We start from the raw sequence: 22,022 nt of genomic DNA, 5'->3' as shown, positions 1-22,022 counted from the left end.
GCCTTGACCTTCCCCTCCCCTTTCTTCCCCTTGCTTCCTCCCCCCAAGTTTTCCCCCTTCCCTCTCCCCCCCTCTCTTCTCCCCTCTCCCGCCTCCTTTCCCCAGTCTCACCAGAGTTTCATTCTCCCCCCTCTCCCCCGGGGTTTTGTTAAATAAAGATAGTTTGTGTTCATGAAAATACGTGTATTTTATTTGACATCAGGAAGGGGGCAGAGGGAGAGGTAAGTGGAAGGACGTGAGGGAGGAATGAGGCACAAGCCCCCAGTGGGGCAGACCAGAGAGGCTCTGAGGGCTCCTCAGGATGGAAGCTCTCCTGCAGGGCCTCCTGGATACTGACAGCCCCCTGATGGACCTCTCAGATGGCAGCCTGCAGAAAGTTCAGACAGGTCCGCAGCAACGCGTCCACGAAAAGCACCAGAGTGCCCAGGGGCAGCTCTGGCTTCATGTCGCAGAGTGCTGTGATGTCCCGAGTGAAGGCAACCAGAGCACACAGAGACAAAATGGTTTCCTGTCCCTCATGGAGGTAGGCAAGCAAGCAGGGAAACCTGAGAACTGGCTGTCCAGGGGGGTGCCTTTAAGCACAGGCCTCAGACAGCCTCAGGCAGCAGCCACACAAAGTAACTCCTGACCTGATGCCCTGCCGGACCTGGTTCTGTCCGGCCTTAAATGCGATTCACCGTCCACTCAGTGTGGACGCGCTATTTCGAAATAGCAAAACGCTATTTCAAAATGCATTTTGTGTGTAGACGCGCTATTTCGAAATAAGATAGTTTGAAATAATGCTGTAGTGTAGACATACTCTGAAAGAAGAAATCAGGCCCCTGAGTAATTGAAACAGATACTTCAAAGAGTTTAATTGGAAACATGTGCACAGTAAATACAAACACTATATTATTTACAGGGGAGGGTTATTTACAGGTGACTGTTTGTGAGACACAGCATGGCCAGCACCTGAGAAATAAACTTAAAGAGTCATCAGCATTTGTACAATGCCCCTTAATAAATATAATAATATGGGTTGGGATTAAGCTGCTGGATATGGAATGGAAAACAATCTCCAAAACAGGAAACACCACAAGATATGGGGAACTCCTATTACCTAATATGGTGAATTATCAGAAAGTGTCAATTCAACAGGGGGTCTCCACTGATCCCCTTCCCATATTCAGCCATCACAGGAAGATTCTCTCCCCATTGAGAACCACAGACAATGATATCCCAGACCCCCTCAGCCTTTTACCCTCCTTTGCTAACTGTTGTCTGGTGACTCCTCATAGGCCCAGAACCCAGGAGGGCAAGAGTAAAGTGCTGAGAGAGACTAGAAACCTAACTATTCAGGAAACTTTTTCTATAAGGTGGAGGATCATAGCCTCTAAATTTGGAGGACGAATGATATGTGCACAGTAAATACAAACACTATATTATTTACAGGGGAGGGTTATTTACAGGTGACTGTTTGTGAGACACAGCATGGCCAGCACCTGAGAAATAAACTTAAAGAGTCATCAGCATTTGTACAATGCCCCTTAATAAATATAATAACATGGGCTGGGATTAAGCTGCTGGATATGGAATGGAAAACAATCTCCAAAACAGGAAACACCACAAGATTAGGGGAACTCCTATTACCTAATATAGTGAATTATCAGAAAGTGTCAATTCAACAGGGGAAAACACTGATCCCCTTCCCATATTCAGCCATGACAGGAAGATTCTCTCCCCATTGAGAGCCACAGACAATGATATCCCAGACCCTCTCAGCCTTTTACCCTCCTTTGCTAACTGTTGTCTGGTGACTCCTCATAGGCCCAGAACCCAGGAGGGCAAGAGTAAAGTGCTGAGAGAGACTAGAAACCTAACTATTCAGGAAACTTTTTCTATAAGGTGGAGGATCATAGCCTCTAAATTTGGAGGACGAATGATATGTGCACAGTAAATACAAACACTATATTATTTACAGGGGAGGGTTATTTACAGGTGACTGTTTGTGAGACACAGCATGGCCAGCACCTGAGAAATAAACTTAAAGAGTCATCAGCATTTGTACAATGCCCCTTAGTAAATATAATAACATGGGTTGGGATTAAGCTGCTGGATATGGAATGGAAAACAATCTCCAAAACAGGAAACACCACAAGATTAGGGGAACTCCTATTACCTAATATAGTGAATTATCAGAAAGTGTCAATTCAACAGGGGAAAACACTGATCCCCTTCCCATATTCAGCCATCACAGGAAGATTCTCTCCCCATTGAGAACCACAGACAATGATATCCCAGACCCCCTCAGCCTTTTACCCTCCTTTGCTAACTGTTGTCTGGTGACTCCTCATAGGCCCAGAACCCAGGAGGGCAAGAGTAAAGTGCTGAGAGAGACTAGAAACCTAACTATTCAGGAAACTTTTTCTATAAGGTGGAGGATCATAGCCTCTAAATTTGGAGGACGAATGATATCTGCTGAGTACCTTCTTTGAAGGGCAGAGTGTTCTGAACTCCCAATAACATCAGAGGGAGTTTGAGGACACTCAGCAACTTATGGGACTGGACAATACAAGCACAGTTAAAGGCCCTGGATATCTAAAGGAAATCACCAAAATCCACAGTTAGATGCTTAAATGCCAATTAAAGCCACCCTTAGTGAATTCCCCCGGCATGTGTAATCCCCTAAGTAGTATAAGGGCCCTACCATCAATCAAACGTTAGCCCTGCCCCCTGACCCCGGAAGTCCCCCCCCCTGACCGCCAGAATTCCCTTCTCCCCTGTCACCAGAAGGCCGGCCACTGGATGGTAGTACATCCGGGTCAAGAGGGACAGCTGACCGGGTGTCATGTGACCCCCGTTAGGCCCGTCCCCTGTCACCGGAAATCCCGCCCTTTGGGGTAATTCATCCGGGGTCAAGAGGGGCAGGTGACCGGAAGTAAGGAGTGTCATGTGACCCCTCTAAGGACTCGCCCCGCCTCCCTCAACCAATCAGGAAGGCTTTTTCCCCTGTAGGACCGCCCCGCGAACCGCTTTGACCAAGCGGGGGGGCAGTTCTGGGACCCGATGACTCCCCCAGCAGTGGGTCGTGTGACCCCTCTAAGAACTTGTCCCGCCTCCCTCTACCAATCAGGAGGGGGTTTTTCCCTGTAGGACCGCCCCGCGAACCCCTTTGACCAAACGGGGGGCAGTTTTGGGACCGGATGACCCGCCCAGCAGTGGGTTGTGTGACCCCTCTAAGAACTCGCCCCACCTCCCTCTACCAATCAGGAGGGGTTTTTTCCCTGTAGGACCGCCCCACGAATCGCTTTGACCAATCCGGGGAGTGCAGTTCCGGGACCCGTTGACCAGACCTGAGGCGGGTCGTGTGACCCCTCTAAGAGCTTCCCGTGACACCCTTTGCCAATCAGAGCATAGCACTTCCCCGTAAGTTCTAGCGCCACACAAAAGAGGCCATCTTGTTCCAAGAGCGCATGTTTCAGAGAGCGTGCAAACGCTGAGCGGAAACATGGCTTCTTTCATCAACTTTGTTTTGGTGCTGAGAAGAAAGCGCTACATCAGCGACAGTTCTGAGGAGGAAGGAGAAGTTGAAGGGAGCCCTTTGGCCCAGCCGCTGATGGATACACCAATATCTGACGTCGAAACCCAACCGCTCACGATGCAGCCAGACAAGCTAGATGGCCTGGAGGAAGAAGGTGCCCATGGCTCTCAGGAGTCGGACAAGACGCATGGAAAGAAGCCAAATAGGTAAATGAAAGATCGAAGTTGGGGCATCATGGGGTTAGGAAACCGGATTTTGTAAACTTTAAAAAAAAAAAATGACCAGAGCGTCTTACATTATTTCTTTCTGGCAATCTTTTGACAGCTTGACGATGCCTTTCTAGCTGACCATCAGACCCGGGACAGCATTGCATCGGACGAGGAAGACGAACCGGGCCCACCTTGTTTTTGCTCAACACTGATACAAAGCATTGAAGAGAACGCCAAGGATGACGGCCATGAAGAATTCAGGAGGTGGCTGTGCATTGACCTAGTTGAGCCAGTGCCACATCATAAGCGTAAAAAAGTTATGCGCTCTATTGTACGCGTTGGTGTTTATACCGTCCTTAGTCACTGTCTTAGGGAAAAGCTTTTTGAGGACTGTGAGGGTTGTGTCATAAATGCGCCAGCCCAGCGGTACCATGACTGTTTGACTTGGACTCCAGAGGGTATAAACTGCAAGCTCCGGGGCCTATGTGCTGAACTGTGTTTGGAAAGCTTATTAAATACTGTTATTGCCGTAGGTCCGTGGTCCCCAACACGGTGCCCGCGGGCGCCATGGCGCCCGCAGGGGCATTTGCATGCACCTGCCAGGTGCTCGGGGTTGACCTGGCCCTGGGTACATAGCGTGTGGCGCTTGCGCGGGGGGGGGGCGCGCTGGCCCCGGGCGCGCGGTGCTTGAGGGTGGGGGTGCCGGCCCCGGGCGCGCGGTGCTTGGCGGAGATGAGCATTATTATGGGGTTCTGGATGTGAAAAAGTTGTTCGGAGCGAAAAATTATTGTGAGTTTTGCCACACAGTGTACAGTCATGACCACTCTTGCAGGTATTGTTGCCGCCTCTGCTTGAGCGGAACGTGCTCAGACAGCGTGGGCGTGCCGCTGCGGTGTCCTAGCTGTAGACTATTTTGTTGAGCCAAAGAGTGCTTAGTCAGACACATAGACTGCGCATCGAAAAAACAAGTTGAATGCCTGTCTAAAACTTTGTGTGATGTGTGTCAGTCTTACATGGACAAGCGGCACCGCTGTAAAGGGCGACGCTGTAAGCAGTGTAAGGGCTTGCTTGTTGGCAACATTGACAATCATTTCTGTTTTATGGACAGCCTTAGAAAGCCCGAAGCCTCAGAAAAGTATATTTTTTATGATTTCGAATGCACGCAGGAGACGGGGTTGCACACTCCCAATTACATTTTTGCTCTGGCCCTAAAGCCAGAAAAATCCTGGGAATTTAAGGGTAGCAAGTGTCTTTCTATGTTCGTTAAGACCTTTATTGGCAAAGAGTTCCGTGACTACACATTCATAGCGCACAATTCCAAAGGTTACGATGCGTACTTTGTCGTGAGACAGCTACTGAAGGAAAAGATGTGCCTAGAGCTGATCACTCAGGGTAGTAAACTAATGTGTGTGAAAGTTAAGGCCCTGGACATTCGTTTTATAGACTCTTTAAACTTCTTGCCCATGAAGCTTAGCAAGCTACTGCAGGCGATGGGGTTTGAAGGGTGCAAAGGGTATTTTCCACATTTTTTTCACACCAAAATTACGTGGGGCCTATGCCTGGTGTGGGACACTATGGTGTAGACAGTATGATGCCCAGGGAAAAAGCAGAGTTTCTCGACTGGTATCGGGACCACAGCTATGAGACGTTTGACTTGCAGAAAGAGCTCGCGTATTACTGTCAACAGGATGTTAACATTTTGAGACAGGCTTGTATTCTATATAGAAAAGAGATTATGAACATGACAGAGATGGGGGATGTAGCAGAGAGAGGCCCTGGTAAATTCACTGAGATAAACCTGTATATCGATCCTTTCCAGTACATCACGCTGGCCTCCATCTGCATGGCGATGTACAGGTTTATGCTTTTGGAGCCTAACACGGTAGCTCTTCTCCCTCCAGACAATTACCACCGGCAGAAAAAGAGATATTCGACCCCATCTATTCAGTGGCTGCTGTATACCTCTTACAAAGAAAATATACAAATACGGCATGCTTTACAGGGTGGGGCACTACAGGTAGGCCCCTACTTTTTAGACGGTTATGCCAATGTTGACGGGGTACGCACGGCCTTTGAGTTTAACGGGTGTTTTTTCCATGGCTGTGTCACCTGTTATTGTGAAAAAGCACAAAACCCTATGACAGGGACAACTTTTGGGTTTCTTTATTACAAGACGCAGCTTAAGACTGACTATCTAAAACGACTTGGTTTTGTAGTGAGGACTCTCTGGGAGCACGAGTGGGAGGTGATGAAAGAAACAGACAGGGAGCTTGCAGGCTTTTTAAACCGAGCCCAGTTACCCCAGCCTCTCAGGCCTAAGGATGCTCTTTTCGGGGGGAGGACAAACGCTATCCGCCTATATTACAAGCCTAACCCTGGGGAAGAAATCCACTATTATGATTTTACCCTTTCGTAAACAAAACCAAAGAATACCCTATTGGACACCCCGATATAGTTTATGACAACTTTGGACCCCTTGCAAATTATTTTGGAATTGCAAAAGTTAAGGTGTACCCCCCGCGAGGCCTCTTTTTCCCATTGTTACCTGTCAGAGTGGGTGGCAAGCTTATGTTCCCGCTATGCCAAACATGTGCGGAAACCGAGCAGCGGGAGACGTGCACCCATACTGATGAGGAGAGAGCTATCCTGGGGACATGGTGCACGGTGGAATTGACTGTGGCCATAGCAAAGGGGTATACAGTGGCTAAAATCTGTGAAATCTGGCATTTCAGTGACAAATCTGACAAACTCTTGTCAGAGTATATCAAATTACACCTCCGTCAGGAACAAGAGGCTTCAGGGTATCCCGGCTGGTGCACAGACGAACAAAAACAAAATAAGTACGTTAACGATTTTTACCAAAAAGAAGGCGTGCGTTTACGCCAACACGAGATCAGGTCGAACCCAGCTAAACGCCAAATTGCTAAACTGTTTTTAAATTCTCTGTGGGGTAAATTCGGCCAAAGAACAAACCTACCCAACACCAGCATCGTAAGAGACCCTGATGAACTCTTTCGGTACCTGTTTTCCCCCAATTACGAGGTTTCATCCTGCGAGTTTATCGACAATGAAACAGCATGCGTGTCTTGGAAGCACGCAAAAGACCGGTACTCTGTCTCTGGCAATACCAATGTTTTCATAGCCTGTTTCACCACCGCTTATGCCCACTTAGAATTATACAGTCTCCTAGATGGGTTGCAAGAGCGGTGCCTATACCATGACACTGACTCAGTGATATTTGTGAAAAGGGAAGGTGACTGGAATCCCCCTCTGGGGGATTATTTAGGGGACCTCACGAGCGAGATCCCGTCAGATCAACACATCACTGAGTTTGTGTCGGCAGGCCCGAAAACCTACGGGTATAAGCTGTCGGGAGGAAAGGCCTGTATGAAAGTCAAAGGAATTACCCTAAACGTAGCAAACTGTGAAAAGATCAACTTTGACAGTTTGAAAGATCTAGTCCTGGACTATTGCACGGGTCTGCAAGAAAACACCTCAAAAAAGATAGAGGTGCAACAGCCCTCGATTGTAAGAAACAAAAATCAGTGGCAAATAGAGACAAAAACCCTTAAAAAACACAACGGTGTTTATAACAAGAGGGTCCTAGGAGAAGGGTTTAAAACCCGGCCCTTCGGCTTTTGAAAAATGGATACGAGGTGGAAACACCCCTTTTCTGCAATTCTCGCAGGGCCTAGCAACTGTGGGAAAAGTTACTTTATAAAAAACGTATTGGATAATGCCAAACACACACTGTCTGTTATGCCTGAGAATATTTTGTGGTGTTACAGTTGTTGGCAACCTCTGTATAAAGAACTGCTCTGTAAATATCCCTTTACTAATTTTGTGGAGGGTCTGCCTAATGCTTTTGACGATGACCATTTGTTTCCTACTAATAAAGTGAATCTGATTATCGTGGATGATCTGATGAACTCTGCTTGTGAAAGCGATGAAATTGAGAAAGCCTTTACCAAGTACGTGCACCACAGGAAATTGAGCATTATGTATATCGTTCAGAACGTATTTTGTCAGGGGAAAAAGAGCCGTACGATTAACCTAAACACTAAGTACATGGTTCTGTTCAAAAACCCCAGGGATAAACTGCAAATCGCTACGCTTGCTCGGCAAATTTACCTCGGCAAGGCTCAATTCTTTCTAGAAGCTTTTGAGGATGCTACCAAAAGACCTTATGGCTACCTGGTGGTGGATTTAAATGCGTCCACGCCAGAAGCTTATAGACTAAGAACTGGTCTTTTCCCTCCAGACTGGCCGGTGGCTTCTACTTTGAAAAGAACAACCGCCGGGTATAAAAAGAGATGATTTATCGGCAGACCCTTTTTAACAGCTGGGGGTTGCCGACCGAAAACATGTCTAGCTGCGTGAAGAGAAACCTGGCTCTTTTAAAATTACTTAGCAAATCACCCCCGCAGCAAAGGAAGGCTATACTGTGTTTGGCCTCTGACGATTTAGTAGCGGCCATCTCAGAACTAGCACTCAATACCTTAAAAGGAAACGTGCCTTTGACGCAGAATCAAGTGAGCGTGCTGAAAAAGAAACGCACGCTTATAAAAACATTGTCTAATAAAAGGGTCTCGCTTAAAAGAAAGAAGCATCTGGTGAAGCAGTCTGGGGGGTTTATCGGCCCTTTGTTAAGTTTTGCTGTCCCTCTGATAACGGGGCTTTTGAATAACCGATAATGGAGTATGCAGAAAAAATGTACCTGGTGCCCAGTCATCAGCTGGAGCAATTAAGGGCTCCCCCTCCAGTGGAGGAAAATATCAGAACAACTGCAACTCGCTTACTGGATGCTGAAATGAAGTCTGTTCTTCAAAGGACTGACTTAGCCGAATACGAAAAGGCTAAACTCTACAGCGCTGTGCTTCAGAGATACCTAACGTACGTGAGGCAAAGTGATGCAGATAAAAGGAAAATAAGTCTGTTTCTACCAGAACAGAGTGACACCGCCAAACCTCCAGAAACAGAAAACACCTCAGACTCTGTGGTTCAGGAGCTGTTGGATAACGTGAATAAGCGTTATAAGAAAAAGGCCTCAGTGTTGCTAAATAAGCTGGGCCAGGATAAAACTATCGCTTCCTGGAATGATAAAGGTGCATTTGTGTACAAAGGCTCGGTGGTGAATGGTTCTAACATGCTTGACTTAGTCACAGCCGTCACCCAGACGCGTTCTGTCCCTAGCAGACATGTACCTAAAGGATGGGATGTGTTTATCAATGCCATGGCAGAACTAAACGTTCCATCTTCCATCATGGGCAGTGCAGACAACAGAGTTCTTTTGGAACGCCTGAAGGCCTCAGCCACTGACGCTGGGATGGATCGAGAAACACCAACTCCTTTTTTGCCTTCTAAAAAACAAAAATTGGCTAAACTGTCTGACTGGCTCAGTGTGTGAAGTTTGTCATGTTCTAAAAATAATTTTTGAACTTGATCACATTTTGCTTTAAATAAAACACTTCTCTATATATAGAATATCTATTTAATATATATATATATTATGTCTAGGTATTTTTTCTGAATTGTTCATTGTTTTTAAGAAGAAAAATTAAGAAAAACAACCATCAGTTGCCTTTAAACCCCTCACCTGGGGTGCTTTACTGCGTGTCAATTTAATTTTCACATCCACCCCGTTCAACAAAAGTTTTTCTTGAAAAAACAGGTCGCTGTGTAGATGACCCAACAACTCCATTGTCCTGCTCTGGGACGTCAGCCTTGCACACCTCACAAATCCTAGATTCTCACCATCCAGCTGTTTTTTCGTGTTGTCCAGGAGTGTCTTTGTAAAACAGTCAGGCGGAAAATTGCTTACTAGGCGGTCTCCCAATGTAACGTCCAATTGACTGAAAATAGAGGCCACCGCGGCATCCCTGGGGAGTGCAGTCCCATCGCCTTTTACTATCTTGCAACAAAGGTAGAGTAGGATGTTGTTTAAATCCATATAATCTATGCCATTCCCTGCTATAAAAAAAGTCGATGGGGGCAGTTTCTGTCACGGCTGACAGAGGCGGCACCTCGATGTAGATGCTTTTCTCAATGCTGGTCTGAGTAGGGGCTATCTGAAACAAGTCTAGTTCAGATTTGGTGCACTCTTCCGACCCGCAGTGAACGAAAGCCATGTTGACTAAAATATATCTCTTTTACCAGGTACAGAGCGTGTCCTCTTTCTCCCTGGCTTCCTCTTGGACTTTTGCTGATGGCCTGTCCTGCGTGTCAAGGCTCTTCTTTTAAAGGGTTTCGGGGGTCCTGTGCGTCGCGGATATGACGCATTTCTCTTTCTCTTCCTCCTTTTAATATACATCAGCCCTGACCCTTCCTGTTTAGCCGGATTCCCCACCTTCTCCAAGACAGCCTGGGAAACGTGGCCTACCACATCTCTGGCTATGTTTTGAGCGGCTGTTTTTATGTGGGGTTTAATAATCTCTAGCCCTCTTCGCAAAAGCGGTACAGCTTTTCGAAAAAGGCTACGGAATATACCGCCCACGCCGGCCCCGTACATCACAGGGGCTCCATGATATCCAGGAAGGGCATATCCAGCCTGGGCTTTGTAATAGTTGCTGTAGACTTTGGAGTCACCGTAATTTTTTACGATCGCCATAATAGTGTTTTGCTTTTTAGAAACCTCGCTCTTTCCGGGAACGCAGGTGCAGCTTCACAATCACCTTGCCAAAGCAAAATGAAACGCATCTGTTTTGATCCGTCTTTATTTCAATGGTGATGGTGTCGATGTGGTGTTGACTGATGGGTACGTAATGAGGCTTATCGTAGGTGATGGTAACAAACTCATTGTTATTTCCTCTGACAGGGACGCAGCGTAACAGGGGGACAGAAAAGTCCCCCACAAACTGGTGTTCTACAATATCCGTGTATAGATACAAGGAGTTGAAACCCCCTGTGATGTCTGCTGAGAAGGGACTCTTCTGGACACTGTGCCCGGGGGCCAAACCCAGAATGTTAGCTAGCTCCCCGAGGGTAGAAAACGTAGCAGTAGCATCGGTGGATTTAAGTCTACATTTTCTACTCACGGGGTCATAATTCATGATAACATCAGGCGGTCCAGAATGACGTGCCACAATGCTATTCATATGTTCCAATAATTCGGGTATAGTTGAGTAATAACCTCGCCGTAGGATATAACTCCATGGTTTATCTCCAAAGGTGATTTGGAAAGGGGTGTCCTCAGTAATGTTGTTCCAGCTGTGTGGATATTGTATTTCCGCTAACCCCACTTCCCAGGCCCCCGGGAGATCCAACGACTTTATTAGCTGTATTGTAAAGGCCGAGCTGGTGTTTTGGGGAAAAACCCCAGAGCTGGCGTTGCTGGGCAGAGTGATGTAGAAGCCCCCGTCCCCCATTTCTCTCCTTGCAGGTGGGATTGTTTTTATTCTCGCTTAAACGTTACAGAGTTGAGAAGCTTCTACCCAACTGTTAAATTTGTTGGGCCACCCCAGCCATTTCACCAATAGCTGCTTTTTTCTTCCTTTCCCTTTCTCTGCTAGAACTTTTTCAATCCTGTAAATCCTGTCTTGTTTGGGGTTCACCTTTTGTAATTCTTCAGGGTAAAATGACCCCGTCACTGTCTCACCCTCATAATCTTTTAATCGGTAGACAGGTCTCTCACCCCTGGTTAAGGCTTCATCCACTATGAATATCTCATTGGTAAATGTTTGTTCATAACCTTTTTTAAAGGCACCTTTGGTTTTAGAGAGTCTCACGTGGTCCCCTTTTCTAAAAGGAACAACAGCCTGTTTTATTTTAACATCATCTCCATAAACAGTTTTCCAGACCTTCAGAGAATTTGCGGGGTTCACATCAGCAGGTCTGGTCCGTATAGTTCTGTGAAAGCTCCAGCTGTAACTCTTTATAAACTCAGATAATATGTCAATGTAGCGAAAGGTATTGTGGGCTGTAAAATATCTCCACATCCTAGATTTTAAAGTTCTGTTAAATCGCTCCACAACCCCCGCTTTGACTTCATTGTTAGTAACAAAATGGTGGACACCATGCCGCTTTAACAATCCACTTAAAGGTTTGTTTAAAAATTCTTTTCCCCGATCCGTTTGTAATTTTTGAGGCACGCGACCTTCGCTGAAAATAGCTTTAAAGGCCTTGGCTACCTCCTTGCCCGTCTTGTCCTTTAGGCCTAAGGCCCAGGCATATTTTGATAAAATGTCTATCACTGTTAAAATATACTTAAAACCGCTGTTGCGTTTGGAGAACCGGTGCATATCCACCAAATCTGCTTGCCATTGTGCATCCACGTCTGAGACAATGGTCTTGTCTCTTTTAAAATGTATTCGAGCAGGCTTGTGCAAAGAGTAAGCGTCTTGGTCCGAAAGCCATGATGTTACCTGTCTTCTGTTCAAAGTTTTACTGTGCTTTTTGACTGCTTGAAACAGAGGGTTCACCCCACCAAAGCTACCAGCTTCCCTGGGGGTGTAATGTATTTTCTCTAACAGAGCAATCTGCGTAGACATGACTGTTATTTGTGTTAGTAAAAGATGCTGTAAGTATGGAAGGAACACATTCACACCAACACATTTCATACAAGTTTTATTAAGCATCTGGATTAACACACCCTTTTACAGCCATCTGCAAATGGGCACCATGACACCCCCACCACTATCGCTATTAGGGAGTCCGAGTTAATTCATTCTTGCACGTTTGTTCTCGAGATCCATGTGTCAGATATGAGCAAAAAAAGCGGGCACAAGATAGATTTACTCCCACAGGATTACCGATGTGCAATTTCTCAAAGGTTTCTAGAAAGTCATCGTCGACCTGGCAAGAGATTGTCAAAAAAGAGAATAAGCTACAGATGCTGGTTTTTAGATTCACAAAACACCCATGATGCCCCCCACCTCGATTTTTTCATTTACCTGTTTGACTTCTTTTCCGTTCACCTTGTCCGACTCCTGGGAGAGATGGGCAGCATCCTCCACAGGGACAGATAACGAGAGGCCGTCTAGCTCGTCAGGCTGCCGTGGGAGGAGTTGGGTTTCGGGATCAGATCCTGGTGTATCCAATAGCAGAGGGGGCAAAGGGCCCCTTTTTGCCTCTCCCTCGTCCTCGGAACTGTTGCTGATGTGGCACTTTCTTCTCATGTGGTGGAAGGCCCTCGTCACCAAAACAAACTCCAAACTTCTGGTGGGGGTGGTGAAAGAGTCCATGTTTCTGCTCAGCGTTTGCACGCTCTCTGAAACACGCGCTCTTGGAACAAGATGGCTTCTTTTGTGTGGCGCTAGAACTTATGGGGAAGTGCTATGCTCTGATTGACAGAGGGTGTCACGGGAAGCTCTTAGAGGGGTCACACGACCAGCTTCCGGTCTGGTCAACGGGTCCCAGAACTGCACCCCCCAAATGGTCAAAGCGATTTGTGGGGCGGTCCTACAGGGAAAAAAACCCTCCTGATTGGTAGAGGGAGGCAGGGTGAGTTCTTAGAGGGGTCACACAACCCACTACTGGGCGGGTCTTCCGGTCCCGGAACTGCCCCCTGATTGGTCAAAGCAGTTCACGAGGCAGTCCTACAGGGAAAAAACCCCTCCTGATTGGTGGAGGGAGGCGGGGCGAGTTCTTAGAGGGGTCACACGACCCACTTCTGGGCGGGTCATCCGGTCCCGGAACTGCCCCCCGATTGGTCAAAGCGGTTCGCGGGGCGGTCCTACGGGGAAAGCCCTTCCTGATTGGTAGAGGGAGGCGGGGCAAGTCCTTAGAGGGGTCACATGACACCCCTTACTTCCGGTCACCTGCCCCTCTTGACCCCGGATGTATTACCCCCAAGGGCGGGACTTCCGGTGACAGGGGACGGGCCTAACGGGGGTCACATGACATCCTTTTTTACTTCCGGTCACCTGTCCCTCTCGACCCGGATGTACTACCCTCCAGGGGCGGGACTGCCGGTGACAAGGGAGAAGGAACTTCCGGGGAGTCGGGGGGGGGGGGACTTCCAGGGTCAGGTGGCAGGGCTAATGTTTGATTGATGGTAGGGCCCTTATACTACTCTCCTACCCCATAGCAGAGCTGGCCGCATACCACCAAGGTCTAGCTTCCCACCGAAGTATATGAGGTGCAAGCTGGAAACAAGCTGGCACAGACAGAGCACATTGTCCTCCAGCAATCCCTCTCTTGTTCCCATTCAAGGTAGCAGGAGCTCTTTGATCTATTTGTCTGTGCTTCATTCCCCGAGCACTCATCCAGGTCAGATGTCTCTTAGGACCTGAGTTGCCACCATCTGGACAATGGGACTTGGGTCATTCTGTAGTACCTGGAGAGCTGGAATTACAGAGAATATGACTCACTTTTCATATAGTCACCTATGCCTGCAGTAGCTGGAGATTTAGTACCAGTGAGTACCAAGCTACAGAAGCTCTCTGTACAAACAAAGCTTTAGGTTCCTCCATTGGGATCCTTCCAAGCTCCAAACTGAGATGGAGGAGGGGGGAGAGGGGAGACCCTGACCCTACCAGAAACTCATCCAATTGGAAGGTGCTCCATTGACTCAATAGCTTCTGCTTTTAAGTTATTTTACATCTCCTGACAGAAATAAATCTGATGGTGTGGAGTTTGGGGTAGCAAAAAGTGGCTTCCAGGGAGCCGATGGAGCCCAAAGAGTGGATCACACAGGTTGGGAAGAGGCATTGCCAGGATAGCCAGGAGATGCACTGACTTATATCACACTGGCTGCAGTTTCCTCCAGGTACGTCTACACCGCAAAGTTAATTCAAAATAACAGCTGTTATTTTGAATTAACTTTAATAGCATCTATACATGCAAACCGCTATTTCGATATTAATTCGAAATAGCAGAGCGCTTAATTCAAATTTGGTAAACCCCAGAGCTATTAAAGGGATAGACCCTGGCCCGTGCCAGATCCAAGCCTACCAGCCAAGAGCCAGCAGTGGCCACTGGGGCCCCTGAGCCAGTAGCCACAAAACGTGAGCCAGCAAGGCACTGGCAGCCAACCCTCCACTGCTCCTCAGGAGCAGTCTGCCAGCACCCAGGAGCCTGACAGGGGCTGGAGAAGGCGGGTGCCTTCCTGGTCCAGGGTGGAGATCATGGACCTTATTCAGGTTTGGGAGGGATGCCCCAGCATCCATGATCTCCGCACTAGACAGAGGAACACGGCCGTCAATGGCAGGACAGCTGCCAGCCTGGCCACCAAAGGCCACATGCGAACCCAGGAGCAGGTTTGCATGACATTCAAGTTGGTGCGGTGAGACCCCCAACCTTGGGCCCTGATCTTCCCTTCTCCTTTCTTCCCTTTGCTTCTCCCTTCCAACTTCCTCCTCCCAGGTTTCACCCTCCCCTCTCCCACCCACTCTATTCCTCTCTCCCACCTCCTTTTCCCAGTCTCCCCAGAGGTTCACCCTGTTGTTCAATAAACCCAGTTTCTATTTTTGAACATACATGTCTTTTATTTGACATCAGGAAGGGAGGCTAGGGAGGAGTAAGTAGATGGACGTGAGGGAGGAATGGGGCACGAGCCCCCGGTGGGGAGGACCGGGGTGGTTCTGAGGGCTCCTCGGGGTGGACACTCTCCTGCAGGGCCTCCTGGATCCTGACAGCCCCCCAATGGACTCCCCGGACGGTAGCCTGCAGCAAGTGCAGCTGGGCTGATGGCAACAACCCTACGAGACGCACCGGTGTGCCCAGGGGCAGCTCTGGCTCCATGTGGCCGAGTGCTGTGGTGTCCCGAGTGCAGGCACTCAGGGCACTCCAAGACAGGACTGCTTTGTTGTCCCTCATCGGGGTAGACAAGCGAGCGGGGAACCCGGGGTGGGGGTAGGGTCCCGTGAAGCACGGAGCTCAGTTAGCCTGAGGCAGAAGGCCCACACACTATGTCCTAACCTGATGCCCTGCCAGCACTGGTTCCGGCCAGCCTGAACTTCGGTTCAGGGTCCACTCAGTGTGGACGCGCTATTTCAAAATAACAAAATGCTATTTTGAAATAGGTTTTGTGTATAGATGCATAATTCGAATTAGCTTAATTCAAATTAACTATTTCGAATTAAGTTAACTTGAATTAACGCTGTAGTGTAGACGTACCTCTTTCAGAGCAGACTAAAGCTGAATCTGTCCTTTGATGTGTGGCTGATGCACTTCACACCTGTGGTATCAGTTACTGCTTGCTTGTCAGCTAAATTTCTTTATAACTCACTAATGAATAGGATTTCACCTGTATTTGTTACTTACAGGTCAACAGATGTTCCATGTCCAGCCATTTCATATTTTTGGTGTCCGTATGTTCCAGGATGATGCCTAAATAAGCAGTGTAAAATAAACATCAATAAAAAACCTTCTCTTGTTAAGTGCAAGGTGATAACATTGGCCCTTTGGCTTCTATTGTGGGTCTAAGGTGAGCTGTAAGCAAGAAAATACTAGAAAAGTTTAGCGTCCACACTGAAGAGAATAAGAGAAAAAAATTAAGAATGTTTACATAAAACCTCATTTGCTTTAAACAATCTATGTTCCTCTTGCCACTGCTGTCAGTTATTGGAGATATACTAGGATAGTGTATTAATCTAGTGGTGTGAACAAAGGGCTGGGGCCAGGAATAAGTGCGTACTAAGCAAGGATCTCACATGGATAAATTAATTAGGCCACAATGCTTGCCTGGCTTGCATGGGTGTGCTAAGGAAAGGATGGCACAGGGCCAAAGGGGAGGAATCTAGTGCTTCCTGGGCAAGGCAATCAGGAACCTGCAACAGCAGGCACTGTGTGGCGGTGGCCTGCCTACCTCCCAGTGATGAAGCACCAGTAAGGAACAGTGAACAACACTGAGCTTAGGTCTATCGTTTGAGTCCACACTAACTCTGACTACTAAAAATAGAGTGCAGGTAAGATGACAGAAGCAGTCGGAGGAGCTAGCCACCTTGAGAACAGACTTTTGGGTTTGGATGGGATCATCCTTGGAATAGTTAACCCCTCCTGCTACTCCTGCCACAGCTACTCTATTTTTAGCACACTAGTTTGATCGGAGAATAAACATACCCTACGTGACAGTGTGCCAGCCTCTGCTACTAAATGACTGCGCCATCTCAAAGCATTCTATTGCAACTTACAAATTCCTCCTAACACCACACTGGAGAAGTAGGAGAACATTAACATCTCCATTTATGCATGAGAAGTCACAGCACGGAGAGATTAATAGTAGCTCAGTGCTGCACACAGGGACTTTTTCTGTCTACCTCAAAGGGAATACCAAAAGGGACACGGCACACTTTCTCTCACCAGCTAACTTGGCTGCAACTGCCCGGATCTCTTCCCAGCTGCTGCAGAAGTATGTGATGGTAGTTTTGTAAAAGTTCTCCAGTAGCTCAGCCTTCTCTTTGGCCTAGAGAAAATCAGGGACACATGAGCTCTCTCTGGCTAGAAATGCCCTTTGACTGCCAACACATGCCTTTACAAACCACAAGTAAACAGTCTGTGTTCCTCTTGCCACTGCTGTCAGTTATTGGACTCACTCAGACTTTTTTTTTAATTTAAACAAGTAAATAAAAGAAAGGACAGGAGGCTGTGTAGAAGTGGGGAAAGTGGGAATCTATGGCAGATTTACATTCCTCTCACCCTCAGTCCTGTATCCCACTCTAATAGGGTACGTCTACACTACAACGTTAATTCGAACTAACTTAGTTCGAATTACTTAATTCGAACTAAGCTAATTAAAACTAACGGATCTAGACTAAAAAACTAGTTCGAATTAGCGTTTTACTAATTCGAACTAGCATGTCAACATTAAGTGGACCCTGAACCGGGCTTAAGGATTGCCGGAAGCAGTGCCGGCAGGTCATCAGAGGAGGACTTAGAGCGTGGAGATGCTGTCTCAGGCTAGCCGAGGGCTGTGCTTAAAGGGTCCCAACCCCCACCCCGGACAGACAGTTCTCAGGGGTGCCCCGCTTGCAAAGCAGTCTTGGCTTGGAGTGCCCGGAGTACCCACACTGGGCACATCACAGCACTTGGCCATCAGACCGGCTGCACTTGCCGCAGCCTGCCATCTGGGGAGATGGGGCAATTGGGGGGCTGCAGGAGAGCTTCCACCACAAAAGCCCGCAGAGCCAGCCCAGTCCTCCCCATCGGGGGCGCGTACCCCATTCCTCCCTCAACTCCTTCCACTTACCCTTCCTAGCCCCTCTTCTTGATGTACAAAATAAAGGACAATTGTGTTCAAAAATGGAATCTGTCTTTATTGAACAAAAGTGGGGGAGACTGGGAAAAGGGGGTGGAAGAGGGGAAGAGAGAGGGTGGCAGAGGGGAGGGCAACTAAAATGATCAGGGGTTGGGAACAGGTCTCATATGAAGAGAGGCTAAAGAGACTGGGACTTTTCAGCTTAGAAAAGAGGAGACGGAGGGGGGACAGGATAGAGGTCTCTAAAAGCAGGAGTTGGGTGGAGAGGGTGCATACAGAAAAGTTCTTCATTAGTTCCCATAAAGAAGGACTAGAGGACACCAAAGGAAAGGAATGGGTAGCAGGCTTCAAACTAGTAACAGAAAGTTGTTCTTCGCAAAGCACAGAGTCAACCTGTGGAACTCCTTGCTGCTGGAGGCTGTGAAGGCTACAACTAGAACAGAGTTTAAAGGGAAGTGAGATCAAGCCATGGAGGTTGGGTCCATGGAGTGGTATTAGCCAGGGGGTAGGAGTGGTGTCCCTGCCCAAAGTTTGTGGAAGGCTGGAGAGGGATGGCACGAGACAAATGGCTTGGTCACTGTCTTCGGTCCATCCCCTCCAGGGTCCCTAGGGTTGGCCGCTGTCGGCAGACAGGCTACTGGGATAGATGAACCTTTGTTCTGACCCAGGATGGCCATTGTAAGCTCAGTGCTCAGGGTCGGGGGTCTCAGTGGACCCCCTTGATTTTCATGCACACCTGCTCCTGGGTGGCCAGGCTGGCAGCTCTCCTGCCCTAGCCGGCCACCTTCCTGTGCCTAGTGCGGAGATCGTGGATGAGGTCCACGATGTCCGCACTAGCCCAGGAGGGAGCCCGCCTTTTGCGGTCCCGGGCAAGCTCCCAGGACCTGCCAGCCTGGTCCCGGGAAGAGGGGGAGGGCTGGGGGGCATCGGGTGGGTGGCTCGATCCGCACCAGGTGCAGGGTCTGCTGGCTGGGTGCTGGCAGGCTTGCACCTGGCACGGGCACCGTAGCCAGCCCGTGCCCCTTTAAGGGGTCCGGGGCCGGGAGAGGGGCATAGAGTTTCCCTGGTGTTGGCCGGAGTGGCCACCAGGGAAAGCTGGGGAGGGCTAGCCTCCCACTAGTTCGCATTAAGGGGCTACACAGCCCTTAATTCGAACTAGTAAATTTGAACTAGGCTTAATCCTCGTGGAATGAGGATTACCTAGTTCGAACTAAGCGCTCCGTTAGTTCGAATTAAATTCAAACTAACGGAGCGCTAGTGTAGCACCTATGAAAGTTAGTTCGAACTAACGTCCGTTAGTTCAAACTAACTTTGTAGCATAGACATACCCATAGATACTTACATTGCCCATCACACATTCCCCCTGCTTCTACACCACAAGCCTATGCTGTCAATAATCTCATATAATTCTGTAGGTCACTCACAAGGTGTCTGCAGATATCCATCTGGAGCTCCTCAGGGTTCAGCTTGGTTCTCCAACTAAGATGCTCATTAAGTATAGTTTGGAGCCTCTTCAGTCCCAAAAATGGGGCACAGAGATGAAATGTAGCTCTGCACTCCTGAAAAAGAGGGTTGCACCATTGAATTGTTCCATAACACGTATTGTGCTCATTCAAATGGAACTCATGTCCTTGACTGCTCATCTACCCCAAGAATAAAAGGGATTCCCCTGAAGTAATAGACAGAAAATATGCCAGCATGACTTTAATAGGGGGAAAGGGATTCTACTTCTGGAGTATTGCATCCAATTCTGGGCACCCCATTACTTAAAAAATGTTGATACATTGGAGAAAGTCCAATGGAGGGCAACAAAGATGATTAGGAGGCTGGAACACATGATTTACAAGGAGAGGCTGAGGGATTTGGGATTATTTAGTCTTCAGAAGAGAAGAGTGAGGGGAGCTTTGATAGAAGGCTTTAACTACCTGAAGGGGGATTTCAAAGAGGATGGAGAGAGGCTGTTCTCAGTGGTACTAGATGACTGAATGAGGAGCAATGGTCTCAAGTTACAGTGGGGGAGGTCTAGGTTGGATATTCGGAAAAACTATTTTACTAGGAAGGTGGTGAAGCACTGGAATGGGTTACCTAGGGAGGCAACGGAACCTCTAAATCTAGAGTTTTCAAATCCTAGCTTGACAAAGCCCTGGCTGGGATTGTTTAGTTGAGGCTGGTCCTGTTTTGGGCAGGAGGTTGGACTCAGTGACCTCCTGAGGTCTCCTCCAAACCTATGGTTCTATGATTTTATAATACTGAAAACTGGAGATAGCAGCAATGTTTTTTCAGAACAGATGTAGCTATGAAAGCTGCTTCACTAGGCATAGCTGTGGTCTTTCCTCTGTTGTGGGGAGGCAGGAACGTGGGGTGCAGAGATAGGCAGGAATGAACTCTTGGGATCAGACCCATGACCTATCCTGAACTCCAGTGAGACAACCCTGGCTGCTAAGGACCAGCCTGTCTGGGATTGACTCAAAAGGAGGGCAATGAACTGAGGGAAGAATTTAGGTCTCCACTGCGGGAAGGAATAGCAGAGCTCCCCTGGCATCAGGAGGAAGATTCTTTTTGCTTAGTAATTAAGTCACTGTCATTCTTACCATTGAAACCTCAGGGCTTGGATCTTGCAGGTGCAGCAGAAGCGTGACCCAGCTCTGTCTAACCTGCTTGGCAAAATAGTCCTTCCATTTTCTCTTTGCAGAGCCAGCCAGGATACCAAACAGGACAAAGGCCAATGCACGAAGAGTGTTGTCCTCCTATAGCCAAGAAAGCCACACAGGTTGGTAACGAAGAAATAACCACATCATGTATCTAGCACAGCTGTCTCTTCTACATTAGGGTAGAGTGATTCCAACTACAGAAGTTTAAAAGAACTGGAATTAATCAAGTTTGGGCCAAATGTGTTGATTCATCAAAATACTTTGAAGACAGTTCAATTTTGACAACATTCTTCCAGAAGCCAAGTAGGGGTACTTGGTCAGCTTCTTGGTGACCCATCTAGCAGGCTAACTGGGATCTTGGGCTTCCTGGCCCTCACCTTCAGAACAGCCTGTCTGGCAGGCTGACAAGGAGCCAGGAAATGTGCACCCTGGCACCTCTAATTCCCAGTGTTTCCAGGTTCCCTGTCTCCAGCATAGTCTGCCAGTAGACTGCCCTCAGGCAAGGCTCCCAGTAGAGCTGGGTTGAGAATAGTATTACGGTTTCACAAAGAGTTTTGAAATTTGGGCTGGGGGGTGTGTCCCCCAAATAGGAACAAAACCAAAATTTGAAATCTCAGACTTCTCTGCAAAATGGAATAATTTCAACCATCTGACATAAAAATCGTATGGAGCAGGCCCAAAACAGTCTATTACACCCTGTATGCCCATTTTCCTTGTTATGCAGCTACCTAATCTAGTATTCATACTTCCTTTGCCATTCTCATTGGAAATAAAGATGAACAGAAGGGTGAGACTGAAGGAGCAGGGATGGCATCCTCATTTTCTTAATTCTCTGCTCCTCCATAAAACACATCTCTTCCCTAAGGCCTAAAATCACTTCATTCTGACATGAACAATGCCCAGTGAGGACACATCATGCATTGTAAATGGAGCCTCATCAATGTCAGCTGAACTGGGGTTGAAGGCTTCTGTTCACGTACATTATCGAAGTACTTCCGGATCTGTGTGGTGAGGTCTCTGAAGGAAGAACCTATGTCCTTCCCTTTCAGCTCGTTCAGAACGTTGGCCAGTGCCTTCAGGCTTTCGGCAATGACTTCAGAACTGAAAGTGTCTTCTAAAGTCCTGATCAGTGCCTCCAGAAGAACCTTCTTGTACTTTTTCACCTGTTCAGACGTATGACATTAAAAAACACTTTCCACTAACCACATTTCTAATATGTTTTTTTAGCAATTATGAAGCAGTGGGAATTTCATCTGCCCCCCTAGTGACCTATAGCTATATTTTACATCAGGTACTAGCTACAATAAGCCAAACTCTGTGCCATATTACACCTATGTAATCCTATTAGATTTCTAATTACTTAGATTTGAAGGCCAAAAGGGACCATTGTGATCATTCAGTCTGACCTCCTTCACAACACAGAACCTCCCCAAAATAATGTCTGTTTGACTAGAGCACCTCTTTTAGAAAAACAGCCCATCTTGTTTTTAAAGTTGCTACTGATAGAG

The 22,022-nt window shown here is 47.7% G+C and overlaps 1 protein-coding gene across 1 annotated transcript; it reads right to left on the bottom strand.

The window, feature by feature from the left end:
- Positions 1-3,444: 3,444 nt before the first annotated feature.
- Positions 3,445-20,551, bottom strand: LOC142825331 (maestro heat-like repeat-containing protein family member 1). Its single transcript, XM_075917287.1, has 5 exons — positions 20,455-20,551; positions 19,288-19,422; positions 16,969-17,071; positions 15,931-15,996; positions 3,445-14,010 (listed from the first exon to the last, which is right to left on the bottom strand). Exons 1-5 carry the CDS (start codon positions 20,455-20,457, stop codon positions 13,937-13,939), a joined length of 381 nt encoding a protein of 126 aa, XP_075773402.1. The 5' UTR covers positions 20,458-20,551; the 3' UTR covers positions 3,445-13,936.
- Between the last annotated feature and the right edge of the window lie 1,471 nt (positions 20,552-22,022).

Source organism: Pelodiscus sinensis, unplaced genomic scaffold (genome assembly GCF_049634645.1).
Source record: "Pelodiscus sinensis isolate JC-2024 unplaced genomic scaffold, ASM4963464v1 ctg49, whole genome shotgun sequence".
In the NCBI taxonomy this organism is placed as follows: domain Eukaryota; kingdom Metazoa; phylum Chordata; order Testudines; family Trionychidae; genus Pelodiscus; species Pelodiscus sinensis.
Note: the sequence above shows the minus strand (reverse complement) of the source record. Positions and strands in the feature narration are given on the sequence as shown.